Source organism: Anguilla anguilla, chromosome 8 (genome assembly GCF_013347855.1).
Source record: "Anguilla anguilla isolate fAngAng1 chromosome 8, fAngAng1.pri, whole genome shotgun sequence".
NCBI lineage: Eukaryota > Metazoa > Chordata > Actinopteri > Anguilliformes > Anguillidae > Anguilla > Anguilla anguilla.
In genome coordinates this window covers 14,135,504-14,151,480 of record NC_049208.1, presented here as the reverse complement: position 1 = coordinate 14,151,480, position 15,977 = coordinate 14,135,504, and the positions used below count along the sequence as shown (strand labels likewise).

Below are 15,977 nucleotides of genomic sequence, written 5' to 3'. Positions count from 1 at the left end.
ACTGTGTCATTGGCACTTGTATTGTTACTAAGCAGCATATCACTAGCTGTATCAGACCACAAAAAGGCATCGAGTTAAACTGTATTCAGGCTTTGTACACTTTTCTGTCCTCCACAGCTCCACTCTGACATGGACAAAGGGGACGGGAGCGTCAAGTACGTTCTCACCGGAGAGGGTGCAGGGACCCTGTTTGTGATCGACGAAAAGTCAGGTGACCTTCACGCCACCAAGGGGCTGGACAGGGAGGAGAAGGCCAACTACACCCTCCGCGCTCAGGCGGTCAACAGATACACGGGCCGTCCGCTGGAGCCGGAGACCGAATTTGTCGTCAAAATCCATGACATCAACGACAACGAGCCAAAGTTCACCAAGGAGGTTTACACCGCCAGCGTCCCCGAAATGTCCGAAGTTGGTATGTTTTCCCAAAACCTTATTTTTTTTGTTTCAGTGGCAAATGTCTTTTTCATTCAAAGGCATGATAAGTTAACTAATTAGAAACCCATAACATACCTTAAGCTGCTATTGAATAACAACAACAACAACAAATAAATGGTAACAAATGGTAAAAAACTACTTTAAAATAGCAAAAATTACTGTGACCTATAACTTCAAATTTAACTTATGTACCAGCCTGGCCATTAAATAAATATACCTGTGGGAAGCCATGCTGTTCCATGAAATCACTGTCTAAGCATTATCCATCATTTTAGCAAGATGGAAATGTTAGCAGGTTGGGTAACATAATGTATAGGATCGTTTTTCCACCTGAAAGGATTTTATTTTTTTAGCTTTTTATGTGTGTGATGAATGCATTTTGGAATACAAGGGAGCTGATCATAAAGCCCTGACATGTCAATGTCAAAACCAGTCTGTTCCTGTCAACTTTTCCTCAAAGTCAAATTTATCATATTCTCTGCAAGGGAGTCTACGGTGTAGGAGGCAGTACGTGAAAATCATTAACTGAAATGCCCTTGAAGCTGGGAACAGATTTTTTACCACTTCAAAACTAGAATTAGTTAATCTAATCCATGTTTCTAGACGGGTGGCTTTAGGCAGGTAGTCATGATGTGAACAGTTTCTGAAATTTCTGCATAAATGGTGAAGCTGACCTGTCCAGGTTGTATTCCTGCCTTTCGCCCAATGCACACTGGGATAACCTCCAGCACCCCCCATGACCCTGACCTGGAATAAGCCGGTAGAGATGATGGATGGATGGATGGATGGATGGTGAAGCAGTGCTCTTGCAGTGCAAGGCATAGAGATGTGATGCCAGATTGACAGCCCAATGCAAAGACCACCCATAAAAAAAACAAAAAAACAAAGAACCTGGTCTGAGTGGAGCTTGAGCGATTCTGTACACAGCTTATGAAAATAGATAAATTGACCACAGACTCCAGTCCTATTTCATTTAGAGCATGGCCTGAGGAAGCCAATCAATCACAACCTATTAAAGGCTCAGAGGACCTTAAGGTAAAAAATGACAAAATAAATGTTCAGAACAGAGTATCCACAGTACATGATTAATATTCAGGAGAGGTGGCTGTGTGGTGCACAAATCCCAGAGAAGAGCCAGGATTTGTTCTACATTGTGCAGATCAAAGTATTAATATAAACAGAAAGAAAGAAAGAAAGGGACAAAGAAAAAACAAAAAAGATATGGACAGTAGATGAAGCTCAAAAGAGAATATTCTGGAGACTTCCAAAAGTAAGGGCTAATTGCATCAGCAAAGCAACAGCAAGGTCAGACAGCACAGAGTAAGACACTCAGCAATGAGAGCACGCTTCAGATGGAAGTTGTGATCTCGGTGTGTATTACATCTAATCGCACGTCACATGCAGAAGCCTGAACCTCGTGTTACTGTAAAGGGTCAGCAATACCAACTAAGTGTCACCTAGAGGGAGAAAGAATGAGGAACTGGGACTGGGTTCAAACATGGACTGTATTCAGTCAAACACACTTATACCATTGAAGGGATTATATACCCTCTGGATAAATTTGGTGTCTTGGCATGTATTCAGTCAGCATTTGTCATTTGACTTAGAGTCAACTTTGACTTAGAAGTAAACATACGATTTACACCTTCTCTTTTTTATTTTTATTCTGAAAACTGAATTATTCTTTTATGAGATGGCAATGCAATTACCAATTGTGCTTCCACAATATCATGAACTTCATGCACACATTGTACAGTGCATATGCATACCCATGTAGCTGGACTCTCCTGGAGGCTGACTGAATTTATGTAAGTTGAGACAGCAACTTTGGTTTTCAGTCAGAATTTAAACTACAGTCACACCTCAAATTTTTAATTCTGAGTTCTTGAATTATGAATCACAGAAATCTCAATATATTCAAGGTGATGTACTGCATGCTTTTAAATAACGAGTGGTGCAATAAGGTCTTGTGAATATTAAAAGCAGAGTGCTAAGAGTCTAGAGTATGCTAACGATTCCCTGTCAGTGGTCGATTTAATGAGTACATGTTGGAATCCAGTAGACTTGATGCTGGAGTATGTTCGCAGCAGACACCTAATTAAACCAAGTAAGAATCCTGCTAATTAAAATGAAACAATTCATGAAAGCATGGTTCTATGTAAAGATGATGTTGCCTGGCACTATAAGGAATGGCTAATCTGTGTGGGCAGTCTCAGTGGATTATCAAATATTTTGGTCCAGCAGGTTTTTAGGACTGGGCTCGCCCAACTGTTTCATCACAGTCTGGTCTGGTTCCTCTTTGTACCCCCGGAGTTTGAGGATGCCATTAGAGCACTCAAAGCAAATGAGAAACACAATTCCAATGTCAAACACAATCGCCATATTCAGTGTGGTGAACATATCCATGTAACATACTCAAGTAAAACAGGTTCCAATACATAACTTTGAGTAGAACAAGATGACAAATATAATTGCCATTACTGACTACAAAAGTGCAGATGCTATTCTTTGTTTCTTTTTCTTCTTATCATTATTGTTGTTGTTGTTAAATAATTTATTTATTAAATACAAGGAAGCAACACTGCACAGACTGAATTAAGTTGCACTGATTTACACTGCATTAGAATATAGCCTGAAGTAATGGTCAGTTGGAGAGTTCCATTTTTCAACAAATGTCAAACGAGAAAAAACAAATTAAAAGTCTATTGTGTGAAACTGTCTGTTGTTTGCTGCTTACAGAAAATATATTCAATCTCTGCCTCAGATTCAATCAGCATTTGTCCATGTTTGGTTAAATGTTGTTTTCCACTTCCACGCATAGGTCTCCTGTGCATAAAAATTCAGTGTAGAATCTGTTCACTCATGACATGACCGTTTTGTATATATTTGTCAAGGCAGGATGTTACATTTAATGTAAAGCTGTCTGTTAATTACAGTTTGTCCTCTAATTGCTTTAGAGTCAGTCCAATTTCCAACAATTTTACAGAAATGCTTTCTTCTTTAGTTTACTGTTTTGTTTGTTGTTTTACAATCAAATCTGACTTTGAGTCTCTCATGATTGGTTTGCTTGTTCTGTAAGAACATCTTAACCTTTTGCATGCTTTACCCGGGAAGGTTGCTGCTTTTGTTCACAGTAGAGCTGTGGTAGAAGATTTCCGTAAATCTTACTAGGTCCTCCTGGTCTGGCAAATTGGAAGAACATCTTACATGAAAAATGTACTGCTCCTATTCACACATTTTGCCGGAACATTTACGGGCTAAGATGCACATGTGAAAGGGGCTTTACATTAGCACACTTACAGCCAGAAGTGTTCATTTCACCCCTACATTTACATTTCCCAGAGAAGGGATTCAGACTATCCAATCACCTCATCTCATTTATTTGGCAATATCTGTTTAAGTTAAAACATCTCTATGTGAGCAAAGCATAGCACCCTGTTGCATGCTGAACCACCAATGTTCTCCATCCTAAGGGTAATTTCAATTGCATATGCAAATTACCAGGGAGATTGCCGCCAGTGTGAAATCTATTTTAATTTGTCCCGATCTGTGCTGTGCATATTAATGTGGAGGGTGAGGTGGTTATACGATATGAGAACTGATTATTTTTGGCTCATATTATTTTAGATGGGAATGTTTCCCTCTCTCTCCCTCTACTAATTTCTCATTTGCAGCAATGACTGGAGAAGTAGGTAAGGAAAGGAAGGGAGTGTGTAGTCAGTTGCCTGTAATAGGAATGCTTCATTGATGAAACTGAGACAGACAGGTGTTTTGGAGAAACACCCCTATTTGGTTACCAAGTGCCATTGGTCCCTCATGAGCACAGTGAGTCAGGACCTCAGTAGAACCTCACATTTTATGATGCCACCTTACAGAGCGCGCTCAACCCAAACCTCCCCCCCCCACCCCCCCAACCGGTGCATTGGGACATTTTTTTCTCTTTTTATTTGTCCAGAGGGAAGACTGTCTCTTACTGGCACTCCAGTATTACTTACAGAAACCTTGCTAACCAAGTAATAACTAATCCCTGAGTGGCACAGCTGCTGGTGTATAATTGTGCTTCCATACCAGACTCAGTAAAAGTCTATTGTTGGAATTTGTCTACTGTTTGCTACTTACAAACAACATGGTCAATCTCTGCCTGGGATCCAATCAACATGTATCCTTAACTGACAATTAAAAGCTTGTTTTATTCTTCTTCACATGCATATATTATTTCTCTCACATTAACACGCTCATGGCCGTGAGATTGCATCTATTTCACAGCTGAATTTATCCCAGAAAAGCGATTCAGAATGTGCAGTGACCTCATCTCATTGCTGTGGTAATACATTCTCTGTACTAAAGTCCATACTACCCTCAATGCCACATTTTGGAGATGGTGTGTTAACCTGTTGAAAGGTTCTCCTTCTAGTTTGGGTAGAACATTCATGGCGACAAGACAGAAATATCTAGTTCTGACAATAATGGATTGAAACTGTTGATAAAAATACTCAACATTAAATCTTTAGTAGTCTGACTGAGTAGATTCAAACAGTGCAATTCGGAGCAAATGTAGAAAAGTGCAAAAGATTAAAAGGGTTTTCCCTTACCAGAAATCACATGTGAACACTGAACATGTGAAAAGTGCACATGTGAACTATAGAAATAATCCCACTTATAAAATGAGGGTGGGGAAGAGTAACCTATGCTATTTCAAGTGACATGTTTTGTTTTCACATGTTAAAATTGTAGTTTACATTTGAAAAAGTCAGTGACATGGAAATGTTAGGATGGAAACGACTCAATGTGGCCTATTTTCTTTTCACATCCAGTTCACATGGGGCATTTTCTTTTCACATGTGAGTATTTTAATTCATATGTGAAAATATTAAATGAATATGTGAAATTGTGGTCTTCAAGTCTGAAAAGGCTAATCAAAAATGATTTTTTTCTAAAGGGTTATTAGAATCAATTTAACTCTGTATAATGTACTGACCTGTATTCATTTACTCATTTATTTAAACACCTGTTGCTGTGGAAGACACTTGGATTACTTTTTTCCTTCCAGGAACCTCTGTAATGGAAGTCACTGCCATAGATGCGGATGATGCCACATATGGGAACAGTGCCAAGCTGGTGTTCAGTATCCTACAGGGACAGCCGTACTTCTCCGTGGACCCAGAGTCAGGTAACAGCTTAAAGCTTAAATGGAGCGTATCTCCATTTTCCCCACCTCCATTTCTTCCCTCCTTTTGAAAATAATTATCAATAAGACCGGACAGACTGAAGTCTATTGTGCTAATTTAGTGATTCAATCTGGGATTTCAGAATCTGAGCTGAAGTGATGATCAAATGGGGAGCGCTATATATATATATATATATATATATATATATATATATATATATATATATATATTAAGCATGTGAAATACACACACTAGACATTTTATTTGTGTCTCTTTCATATTTGTTTTAAAAAAAATATATATATATATATATATATATTTTTTTTTAAACAAATATGAAAGAGACACAAATAAAATGTCTAGTGTGTGTATTTCACTGCGTTTGTCTTGCCTATATTAGTCCTTAATCGTGATTCACAGTGAAAATACTATTATAATTTTGTATATAATTCTCTTTTTTTATTGTGATGGCCACTGAACCCGCAATGTGTGTGATGATGATGATGATGATGATGATGATGATAATAATAGTAATAATAATAAACTGTTGCATTGTGAGTAAAAGGTCAAATGTTGCTTGAAGCTATATCTGAGTGCAGATTTTGTTAAACCTCATGCTAAAGGCTAACTCTGAGCAAATACCATATGGATGCTATGTTAGCAGAACATGCCGATTTCCCTCGGTCCAGGTGAGATCAGGACGGCTCTGCCGAACATGAACAGGGAGATGCGCGAGCACTACCAGGTGGTGATCCAGGCCAAAGACATGGCGGGCCAGATGGGCGGGCTCACGGGGACCACCACAGTTAACATCACCCTGACCGACGTCAACAACAGCCCACCCCGCTTCCCTCACAGTCAGAATCTTCTCTTTTTTTGAAATGTTTATTTATTTAATTATTTATTTGTGTGTGTATGTCTGTGTGTGTGTGTGTGGCGGGGGTGGGGGTGGTCCACAAAGCTGAAAATATACTAAATAATTGGAATTCAACCCTAAAAGGCATTACAACATTTATATCAAATATCAAATGAAAGAATCACCATGTAATGTAGGTAATTATTACCTATGAAATAACTTTGTTGTACCCACACAATGCTCAAACATTGCATACAATTCAAAGCATACTTGTTGAAATGGTTGGCTGTAATGGGAATATTGTTTCATTATACTTAAAGTGCTTAATAACTGTGCACTTAATGAAGGGCTACCCAATGTGCCTAATAAAGTGCACTTAATGAACGGCTACCCAATGCGCTTAATAAAGTATGCTTAATAAAGGGCTACCCAATGACTAGCTGTGCACCTTTCATGCACGCCAGTGCATTGGTTTACAGGGACGCTTTCTTTGTTAATTCTGAAGCATTTACATTACATCGGGCAGCCATAAGGACACACTTCTCATGTTTGGCCCCCTCCTAAAGGCTCCTACCACCTGTCGGTGTTGGAGTCGGCAGAGATGGGATCAGCGGTGGGCCGGATCAAAGCCGCAGACGGCGACATCGGAGTGAACGCCGAGACGCATTACGGCATCGTGGACGGCGACGGGCGGGACACGTTCGCCATCGCCACTGACAGGGTGACGCAGGAGGGCATTATCACCGTCAAAAGGGTGCATATTCTTTCATACCGCGCTTCAAAACTCTTATTCTTTTTCCTCAAGCGCCTTGACTGCGGCTGGAATGGGAAGAAAAAAGGAAATGCACAGAGAGGTTAATTTCCTATATCAAACACATCGCATCCTATTAACTTTACAAAGGTGTCTGTTTCATTCCCCTGTCATTGCACTTGCTCCCTATTTCTCTGAGCACAGGTTTAGCGTACCTTTTTAAAAACCTGGCTACGAGCATGCCTTTCACTGACAGCACTCCCTGCTCATAATTGCACATTAAGCCAATCTTGCAAATCTTTGGAACAGAAAGGAAAAGACAGCCAGAGTGCACATTACCAGGCTTGGATTAAAGATCAAGCCCAAAATGACTTCTCAGAGCAATCCTGAAGCTGTAATAGCACACCAATTGTACACTTTGAAAGCAGCCGTGTAATAGAAAACCGAGGAGATCATCGGCACGGAGACGTGGGTCTGAATCAGAATGAGGGATAATCGCTCGGATGCTCAAACATTCAGAGGCCGATGCACTTCTTCCACAGCGACTGTTTTGAGGAACTGTGCCAGAACTGAGATTATTACTTATTCACGTCTCGTATATCACAGCTCACACCTTCTGTCTTTGCTTTCCTCTGGTTACCAGCGCCTGGACTACGAAAGCAAAAGGACGTACGCCCTAAAGGTGGAGGCGTGGAACGCGCACCTGGACCACCGGTTCGATCACCTGGGTCCGTTTAAAGACACGGCGCTGGTGAAGGTCTCAGTGCAGGACGTGGACGAGCCCCCCGTGTTCAGCAGTTCGCTGTATGTTTTCGAGGTTCAGGAGGACACCCCCGTGGGCAGCCTGATCGGTGTGGTCAGCGCCTGGGACCCCGATGTCAATGATCACCGGGTCAGGTCAGTCACAGTTGTCCAATTAGGCGACACCGTCATGTCACCAGCGAGGTGTCCCAAATGTGCCTGGCCAGTTAATTACACTGCCCTATTATCCATGATTAGCAATCAAATGTCAAATTGGCCAATTACTTAGGTCCAGTGTCCCTGATTAACCAATCAAGGCGGCTTGAATTTCCATATGTAGCCAAAATATCATGATTAGTCCGGAACACAATAAACACAAATGAATGTGGTTTGAAAGCTATGACCTGTAGCCAATCAATATTTGTTATTAACATTGAGCTAACCTTAGTTTACACCTTTTCTTCACAAGCACTGTTTACTTACTTTTAGTGATTGCTAATCATCAAATTGAGCTTTTTTTTGGGGGGGGGGATATTTTGTTTTTACTTGCTAGTCAAAGTCAATGATAAATGTTGATTAAATCCCAGCAATATCCCAGTTTTGTGCATATTGTAACCTTCTATGGAACCTGTAGATAACATTTAGATTCATATTTATTTATGCTAGGTTAAAAATTGACTACCACAAAAAATAACTGAACCACAAACTATACTTGTTATATGATCACTTTTTTTTTTTTTTTTTTAACATTTTTTTCAGTTTTCAGCACTGCACTTTATAAAATGAAGTCTCTATCCTCAGGTACTCTATAGACAGGCACACTGACCTTGATCGACTTTTCAACATCAGTTCCTTCAATGGATCAATTTCAACTCTGCAGTTCCTCGACAGGGAAGCCTCAAAATGGCATAACATTTCAGTAGTTGCTACTGAAATAGGTATGCTTACCCCTCTCCTTACTATTAAATGTCTCACTTGGCTTGCCATGTTGCTGACTGTACACTGAATATATAGCAAAGCACATGGTTTTCAAGAAATATGTAGATGCTATTTTAAGGAAATTTTAATTGAGTACACATTTGTGATATACACCATAGCATTTTAACCATTTACTGTATATGTCATTTGGTTCTGCAAAAATATACATTTTCTTAATATATTTATTTTGATAATGAATGCAAAACATTTCCACAAGTTGATTATTTTCATATGTTATGGTATTATATTCAGTTAAAAAAGTGTGTGTGTTATTTAACAGCACAATTCTGCTTTGGGTTTGGGTTTAAACTTGACATAAATCCATTCTTTCCAGCGGAAACCTGATGAGAAGAGAGGTCAACTCCACCTTGCTTGAGGATGGTGGTTGATGTGGACATTACTTACTTTCCTGCACTGACTCACACTTCCTTTTTTAGGTAACCCTCAGAAAATCAGTCGTGTCCCAGTTTTCATCAAGCTTCTAGACATCAACGACAACGCGCCTGAATTTGCGATGTTTTACGAGACCTTTGTATGTGAGAATGTCAAAGCTGGACAGGTAGCTATCCCTGTGACTTAATCACTTCCATCTGAATCATGGAAAAAATATTGATTTTTTAGGAACTGTAAGCTGTAGTTTGTATTCATAGTTTCATTCATTTTCTTTGTTTTTGTTTTGTTTATGCTTAGTTTCGTATACATTATCTAAAAGACACTTTATTCATATATTTTAATTGACAGGACAGAAATTAAGGCAATATAATGGATAGCTTTCTTATGGATATACTTTCTGTGTTTTATAATATGGATACAGAAGCATATTTATTAGGGTAAAAGTCTTTCAAAATGATCTGATATATGGTTTTGTCCCCAGCTAATTCAGACTATAAGTGCGGTTGACACAGATGAGCCTCTTATTGGACACAAATTTGTTTTCAGTTTGAGTTCCTCAAATCCAAACTTTACAGTCGTCGACAATGAAGGTAACATATCTGTGTGACTATATTTGACATCATTGTGTCATCTACTGATGTGATTTGTGTGTGTGTGGTGTGTTTGTGTGTGGGTGAAACTAACATAAATACTATGCATAGTAATGCTACGATAAGGGACATTTCTGAAGATATACACTCAAAAAGATATGAGCAAATCTATTTAAAATTGAATCTATGTATTTATTCTTTTTAATCTTTTTTCCTGTGAGAAAAAAAAAGCAATAATAGAGTTTTCCTTGACTGTGCCTCTTTCTGAGAGTGTTTGCTGACTGTATGACTATTGGAATTACTCCTAGATAACACAGCTAGAATTCTGACCGGAAGAAGTGGATTTAGTCGGCGTGAAAGGAGTGCCTACCTTCTGCCCGTAGTTATATCTGATAATGACTATCCTATCCAGAGTAGTACAAGCACGCTGACCATCCAAGTGTGCGCCTGCGACCGCAAGGGCAACGTGCAGTCCTGCGGCCTCGAGGCTTTCCTGCTCTCCACCAGGCTCAGCACCGCCGCCCTGGTGGCCGTCCTGCTGTGCGTTATCATCCTCCTCAGTGAGTACCCCTCCCGGTCCTGTCCGTCCAAACTGGGGAGGGAGAGAGGGGGGTTAGTTGCTGGAATTTGTGTGTTCCTCTCTAGCTGAGCGACACAGCATGAGAGCCAGCTGAAGAGCTGAGAATCTGGTCGCCGCCAAAGGGGACGTCAATAATGCGTAATGGTCCAAATCCTTTGTGAACGATCGGTTGGTCGAGTGTGGCCTTATGGGACCCGTCCACCTGGCTGTTCATCTGGTCCAGCATTTAAAAATAGCACAGGCCCATGTCAGCGCTCTTAAACTAAATGAGGGGCTTGCAGCGATGTGCAAGAGAAAAAAAACATCATTTGAATGAGACTTTATTCTCCTGTTGTGAAGTGAAACACAGATATTGTCAGAACATTTATTCTGGAAATGTTTACTTTTAAGAACTTTTTTTGGTATAACGTCAATGAATTTGCGCTCGGTACTTGTACAATAAGTACTGCTATGAGAATATGACCAATGCATGTGCAGTGTAGATATAATACAGAAGATTTTGGATTTGGTACATGTACAATGTAAGCTGATAAAAATAATGTTGAAGGTTTGTGGCTGAGGTCGCCGCAGTATTGTGTGTTCATTAGAGCGATTCGGCATGTACAGAAAGTTCCGGCCACGCTGGACTTTCTCATCATTTCACACACTGCCAACCCGAGGTCTCCCGCTGAATATAAATCCTCCCTGGCGCCGTGGGCCACCGGCGCCTGTACCGTAACAAATTGAGTATCGACGTCTCGTCCGGGCTCTGCCTAAAAGCCTCCCAGCATCTCCAGTAACATTTCGCCATTTCGCTTCGTTTTTTTCGCCCAACGTCTCCAGCGGGGCTTCGTTTTTACACCGCGTGTGTTCCCCACGGGATTGATCGAAGGGAAAACGAAGGAAACGGGCGGGAAGAAATGAACCCGCCCGTCGCAGGCGAAGCAGAGCGGCTCAGTTGTCATTTAGCGGTCGAGTGCCCCCACCCCCTTACCGCGCCCCCCACCCAATGCAGTGTCAATTTCACCGCATACAAGAAGGCAATCTTCTGGAACAGTGATGAAGTCCACTGTTGGGGGAACCGAAAGCCATAAAGAGGCTCTCCAAGCAGATCAGCCCAGGGCTCCATTGGAGGGCAGAAAGCAGGACTGGCATTCTACCATAATCCTGCCTGTAGTGACTGAAAAAACACTTTTTGTGCTTGAATTTAACCTCCACTCTCTGGAAATGGCACTGTTTCATTCAGGACAATGATTTGTTCATCATCGTCTCTGGGAATTCTCGTCCACGAGAATCCATTCTCGTTCTTGATTTGGTTCTGTACACCACAATTGTTCATTTGTAATCAAACAATTCACATGTAGTTACAATGCAGATTCTCAGATTTTTATTAAACGCTTTCAGTATCTAGTCTTGATTCTAGGATTTGAATTGCCTTTGGAGTCTAATGTTGCCATTTGTGAACTTGAGGTCCAGAGTTGTGCATATGAAAGGTCAGGGAAGCCATTATGATGCTGAGAAATAAGAAAGAAAACAACCATAGACATAGGCCAAACCCTAGGCTTACCAGACTCAACTGTTTGGAATGTCATTAAGAAGAAAGAGAGCAAAGGGCCTGGTAGGCCAAGGAAGACTTCTACAGTTGATGACCAAACTATTCTCACCATAATGAAAGAAAAGCCACACACACCTGTCCAACAGATCAGAAACACTCTTCAGGAGGCAGGCGTGGATGTTCCAGTTTCTACTGTCTGCAAAAAACTTCGCGGAAGTTAAAAAACGGTTAGTCAGTAATCAGACAGCAACTAGCCAATAGTCAGAAAAGTGTGTCGTTCACATCCCTACTTCAGTGATGATGTAAGATCACAAGAGTAACAAAATTACTTTTGCTCCCCTAAAATGGGGGAACTCATACATGGATAACCTGCTATGGATGTAAATACCCCCAAAAATCACTTTATTTCAAATACAGTATGCTGTAGTACAAGGCCTAAACAACAAAAATTGTGTTACTCATTTTGTATTTACCTGTATATGTACATTACATACATACACTTGGTCTATGTTTAAATTACTTTTTAAAAAATAAATTACTTCTTTCAGTAACTCGAGGCCTTGTTTCAGAGATGAAAATGATTGCTCATTGTACAGCCTTGTGTCTGCTGAAAATAATTTCATTAAATGTTAATGTATGTGCTGGATGGGGTTACATTGGCACAGAAGTAAAGGTTTGAAAAATCGGACAAAAACACTGCTATGAAAATATGATATTTATTGAAAACTGTTTTTTTTAGTATTTATTGAAACCATAAGCCAAAGGGCATTACACTGAATATGAGATGGAGACAAAGTTGAGGGTGTGATTCAGACTGCTGTAGGCTGATCCAAAAATGTATTAGCAGAGGATAAGATGTTCCCACTGAATTACAGTTGAATACATATACATATGTTTACAGTGGTTGTTGTTCAGTTTTCTTGATACAGTGATGGAAATACTTGCATACATTTTTGTAATATAATATAAATACATGTAAATTGCAGTTATGTTGGTTTGCAGTAATAGTGCACTGACATGTCTTTGCAATATACTATTAATTGGAGGTCTGCATCCTGACCCAAACCTGACAGGGCCTGAAGGTATGCTGTGACTTTGTTGGGTATCGGGCCAACTTTTTGCTCTCTGACGACTGAGGTTGTGTGTTAACTGCCACCAAAGAAATATCAATGTTAGAAAGATGTTTGTAAAGATGCAAATGTTGTCACTTTATATTTTGTTCATATCATAGCATCATGGTCATATATTTAACATGAATATAACATTAGCAAGCTATTAATAGCGGTGTGGCTAAAATTAATTATTTGATCATAGGGAGAACGGAACAAAATGTGTGTCCAAATTGATTTTAAAATCTGTTTGTACTTGGGTACTTAATACATTAACTACTTGCACACTATATGCACTGTTTCACCTCACACAATACATCACCAAGCCAAGTGTACCCAAGCCAAGTGTGGATAAATGGCACAGCCCCATTATTTATGTAATTACATACTGAAAGAACCAGGAAGTAACGTCTGTGCTGTGTACTGACACATGTATTTGCAGTGTAATTTAACCACATGCAAATGTTTATATTGCAGTAATTGTGGTTTAGCCCTCTCTGTGATAATCGTACACCGACATGTATTTGTAGAGTAATATAAATATAAAATGTTTATATAAATTCAAATGTTTGTATTTCAGTGATTGTTGTTTTGTTCGCTGCCCTGCGAAGACAGAAGAAGAAGGGGCCTCTAATCATCTCCAAGGAGGACGTGAGAGACAACGTGGTGAGCTACAACGACGAAGGGGGCGGGGAGGAGGACACGCAGGCCTTCGACATCGGCACGCTGCGCAACCCCGAGGTGTTGGACGTCAACAAGCAGCGGCGCGACATCATCCCGGACATGCTGTTCCCCTGCCGCCGGGCTTCGCCCGTCCACGGCGGCGCCGACATCAGGGACTTCATCAGCTGCCGGCTGACGGACAACGACTCGGACCCGACGGCGCCCCCTTACGACTCGCTGGCCACCTACGCGTACGAGGGAAGCGGCTCCCTCGCCGAGTCTCTCAGCTCGCTCGGGTCGGGCGAGGCGGACGGCGATCAGGAGTTCGATTACCTCGGCAGCTGGGGACCCCACTTCAAAAAGCTGGCCGACATGTATATAGCAAAGAGCGTGGCCAGAGAGGCTTAGGTCTAAGCCGCTACGACACACGCCCGCCAACGTAACGTGAAGACGTGAACAAGGAAGAGGTAACTTCTTTGGCTGTAACTCTGGATTCCATGAAAACTTGAATATCGTTCGACCACGCTAGTCATGGTTTTTAACTCTGGTTTTCTAACTTATTTCTTTTTGTTGTACTTATCTATTTTGTAAATGGTGAAGATATATGATAAATTTTGTTGAGGTTTTTGTGTATTATGCTGTGGCCAACCGTTTGTAATTAGGAGAAGGGTGCTGGTATTCTGTACACAGTCAGTGTTTAAGGGGGAAAATGATTCTGCTTCAGTCTGAAGCATAAATAGATAATTGTGATTAATGTGTTATAATGACAATATTTAATTATTATATTTTATTGTTTTATGTTCAAGTGAATGGTTGGTGAGATTTGCTCGTCAAACTGTGGCTTGATTTTGATTCGATGTTCACATGTAATACAGACTGCTCTTTTAGTATCATTGACAAACCTTTGACATTGTATGAATGCTGAGTCATGTTTTATATTTATATTTTTATATATTTTAATAAAAAATGTCTAAATATCAGCATATTTTCATAAATTCTTCCAAATTAAATTAACATTGATTGTTTCAGCTCAACATCTGTTATGATTCATTTGAAAAAAATCCTTTAATCATGTACATGGATCAATCATATTACCTTCTGCAATTTTATCTTATTGTAAGTGTGCTTACATTCAACAGGTTTTGTGCTTGAGGTCTTATCCGCAACTGCAATCTCTCTTCTTTTCTATCCATAATGAGTCCCACAGAGTTCCTTCCCTGAGTTTTCTTTCTGGCTGAACTGTGCATAAAACAGTAAGGCTTCTAGCAAAGAGCATTATTAAAATGCTACTTTCATTATCTCTGTCTGCTGTTGATCTGCTAACCACACAATGAGCTCTGAAGCATGAGGAAAATAGCATTTATGATATATCACCTTATCACAGCCGTTTTAATGTTAGGCTAGAGGAGTCTTTCTCTGTCTTGCTTAAAACGTATGACTGTTTCTACAGACGGCGCCTTTTTGGATGAATGGGTATTCAGTTGAGCTATGGCATGCAGTCACTTATTCCCTCATTATACCATTTATTGGTCAGGCGATATTTTCTTGTGGCTTAGATCAGTAAACCATCTATGTCAGCGATAGTCACGGTTAGGTCACCAAGATTGTCATGTTTGTTCAAATGCACCACAAATGCCAGGAAGTCAGAATGTATCTGTGAAGATTTTAATTTTTGCAATATGGATGGGTTGTGAGGGTAGCTTAGTTCAAATAATGTTTCTGAACCTGAGCAGTATTTTCTCATGAGGCAACAGCAGCTCACTTTGTCCGTTGGTGAAACCTCCATTACTCTCAGGGGACAAAATAAATAAATAAATAAATAAATGTTTGTCTTGCAGTAACTTATGGGAAAGATCACTTGCTGACTGCAAGAACTTTTCCCAGAAACACAAAATGCTGATACAGCAGATGTGGGGAAGATAAGTACTGTAATCCTGTTTAAGATGTCATTGAACAGATGAATACAGGCTTCAAGTTAAATCAATGATCTTATCCACCCTAATGTTAGTATTACCCCAGGATACACACAGCAGAATAAATGATAAATGCCAGTGAGCCTTTTGGGAGTTATACAACTGGATGGTACAATCTGGGATTTATGTTAAACTTTATTTTTTCAGTAACCAAGGCTTAAAAATATATTTTTAAAGTAAAAAAGTCCAGATAAGATATCTGCAAT

General features: G+C 40.1%; 1 protein-coding gene across 3 annotated transcripts in view; it reads left to right on the top strand.

Moving 5' to 3' along the window:
- The window catches only part of LOC118233008 (cadherin-10-like), a 30,592-nt gene extending 15,814 nt beyond the window's left edge, over window positions 1–14,778 (top strand). The window contains exons 3-12 of one of the 3 annotated variants that reach the window (XM_035428298.1): window positions 118–412; window positions 5,486–5,605; window positions 6,293–6,460; window positions 7,026–7,213; window positions 7,854–8,107; window positions 8,753–8,889; window positions 9,367–9,488; window positions 9,804–9,912; window positions 10,221–10,472; window positions 13,716–14,778. In XM_035428298.1, the coding sequence (XP_035284189.1) occupies window positions 118–412; window positions 5,486–5,605; window positions 6,293–6,460; window positions 7,026–7,213; window positions 7,854–8,107; window positions 8,753–8,889; window positions 9,367–9,488; window positions 9,804–9,912; window positions 10,221–10,472; window positions 13,716–14,206 (2,136 nt within the window). In that variant the 3' untranslated portion in view covers window positions 14,207–14,778. Of the gene's footprint in view, window positions 1–117; window positions 413–5,485; window positions 5,606–6,292; window positions 6,461–7,025; window positions 7,214–7,853; window positions 8,108–8,752; window positions 8,890–9,366; window positions 9,489–9,803; window positions 9,913–10,220; window positions 10,473–13,715 lie in introns of those variants that run through there. The other 2 variants (XM_035428299.1, XM_035428301.1) reach the window with 2 other exon arrangements.
- The last annotated feature ends 1,199 nt before the right edge of the window (window positions 14,779–15,977 follow it).